Source organism: Anneissia japonica, unplaced genomic scaffold (genome assembly GCF_011630105.1).
Source record: "Anneissia japonica isolate Jap-2015-1 unplaced genomic scaffold, ASM1163010v1 scaffold287867_len1003013_cov215, whole genome shotgun sequence".
Classification (NCBI taxonomy): Eukaryota; Metazoa; Echinodermata; class Crinoidea; order Comatulida; family Comatulidae; genus Anneissia; species Anneissia japonica.
In genome coordinates this window covers 212028-214178 of record NW_022684320.1, presented here as the reverse complement: position 1 = coordinate 214178, position 2151 = coordinate 212028, and the positions used below count along the sequence as shown (strand labels likewise).

General features: G+C 34.8%; 1 protein-coding gene across 1 annotated transcript in view; it reads right to left on the bottom strand.

Moving 5' to 3' along the window:
- Positions 1 to 2151, bottom strand: part of LOC117104370 (neuronal acetylcholine receptor subunit alpha-10-like) — a gene marked incomplete in the record, with an annotated part of 39092 nt that overhangs the window by 14212 nt on the left and 22729 nt on the right. The window contains 1 exon segment of the mRNA XM_033245197.1: positions 1150 to 1259. Coding sequence (XP_033101088.1) covers positions 1150 to 1259 — 110 coding nt within the window.

Below are 2151 nucleotides of genomic sequence, written 5' to 3'. Positions count from 1 at the left end.
TCGTGTATTACAGTTAATTCAGATGTTTGTGGACAGAAAACACCGGTATCTTGTTATAAAATATGATGTTATCTGCCTGTAAAGTGGTCTTTCGTTAAAATCTGGTCATTTATGCAGTTTAATTCTACAATTTCCAGGTATATTCTTGAGTTCCTTAGGAACGTGATGGGGACCACCCCCTTAAAATAGTTGGGGTACGTGTCGCTTGTCACCCCCGTCCATGCTATTCACCAGAAGACAAGGCATTATACAGGCATTATACAGTAATTCGGCACCAAATCCTGAATTTACGTGATTTCCAACATTTTTTTATATGAAGAGAGTAGAATAGTAGGCCTATTTCAAATAAATCAATTTTCAGTCATTATTATACTTTTTAAAATATCAACAATTATTGTACACTATTTGCAAATAAATTTGGTTTATTGTATTAGCTATAAAATTTAATTGGTGTTTTTAGGTAAGAAAATATAATAATAGGCCTATCTCTTATACACATCTAGACACACTGGGCAGGCCTCACTATTTGTCAATTAATCGTACCTATCATTGTATTTAAAATTAAAATTGAATTATTGTTGTAGATCCATCTACCCTGAAATTAAATATTACAGAGGTTACTATAATATCTAACAATTTCCGTGTTTACATTCTGGGACGTGACGTACGTACGTACGTACTTGCGTACGTACGTACGTGTGTTGCGTAAATGAGTACGCGCAGACTGTTAAAGGTATATTAACCAATCAAAAACGTCAGCGGCAAATCAAATTAAAGCGCTTCGTAACCAAGGCACAGCACACACATCCTAGGCAGGGCGTATAAGCCCAGTGAAATAGTTCAGTTTTCTTTGCTATAGTGGGTACATTTTGGTAAACTTTTTGTATGTTGTAGATATAAAATTTAACTATACATATTCATAAAAAAACGTTTTGTTGCAATTATGTCCAACTTCGGTGCTTCAAATCCGTATTTCTGGTGGACTAGTGCGTTTGTGGGACAACACGTGTGTTTGTAAGACGCGCGCGTATTCCTAGGGTTGTTCTGATTAGTCAGTTGTTAAGTTTGATTGACATTCCGGAAAGGTCTATTATAAAGACAAACGGAATCAATAGAGATATACTTGTGAGAATTTATGATTGAACGTACTTATCGTAGAGGACTATGTCGGGCATCCACACCAGGTTAGATGGGATCTTTATCGCCGTCAGATTACCGAAGTCTTCAGGTTTCCATTGTAAATATTCATCACGCCATACCTAATAAAAATAATTATTAAATGTGTGCCAATTACGGTCGATTTTTAACAAAATCACGATTCCATCACTCTGTCATTATTACCATCATCATCAGTGATCGATTCAATTGGTGGGGGCGGCACCCCTCCCCTCCTCTAAATTTATCAAAATTATTTTTTAAAAATGGAAAAAGTAAAGATTTTAATCAAATTTAGGTCTGAGAGTCCAATTTCCGGTAGTGCCATAACCATACATTTTCTTAGACCCTCTATCTGTTAAAGTCCCTCACTGGACCCCCTATATTTCGAATTCCTGGATCCACCACTGATCATAATTACAATCATCATCATCATCAACATCACCACCGTCATTATCACCATCATCATTATTATTATCATCATTGACAACATCATCATCATCATAATGACCATCATCATCGTAATCATAATCATCAACATCATCACCATCATCATGGATAAATAACAATATGCTAATAAAATATATACGGTATGTGTCGATTTGATGTTTAAGTCCTTCATATATATAGGCCTAGGTGATGACACGTAGTATTTAGTCACTGTCTTCATGAATATGCTGCTTGTAAAATATTCAGTTTGAGTTCAAACAAGTTTCTTAAGTGGTGTACACTTTAAACATTCGTCGCGATAAAGTCTACACCTGCATGTATTATTTTATTTATTTATTTACTAATATCTTTAGCCAGGATGACACAATCATTTTAAAGAAATGATTAATTAAAAGTATCATGCTCTTCTTGGATAGCGAGAGGTTGCAGGTTCGAGTCCTGCCAGCTGCACAATTTTTCATACAACTGATAAGAAAGTGTGTTGTAATTAATATAGGCCTACATATAAATATAAGGTAGAAACAGGTCTCGATATATATATATATA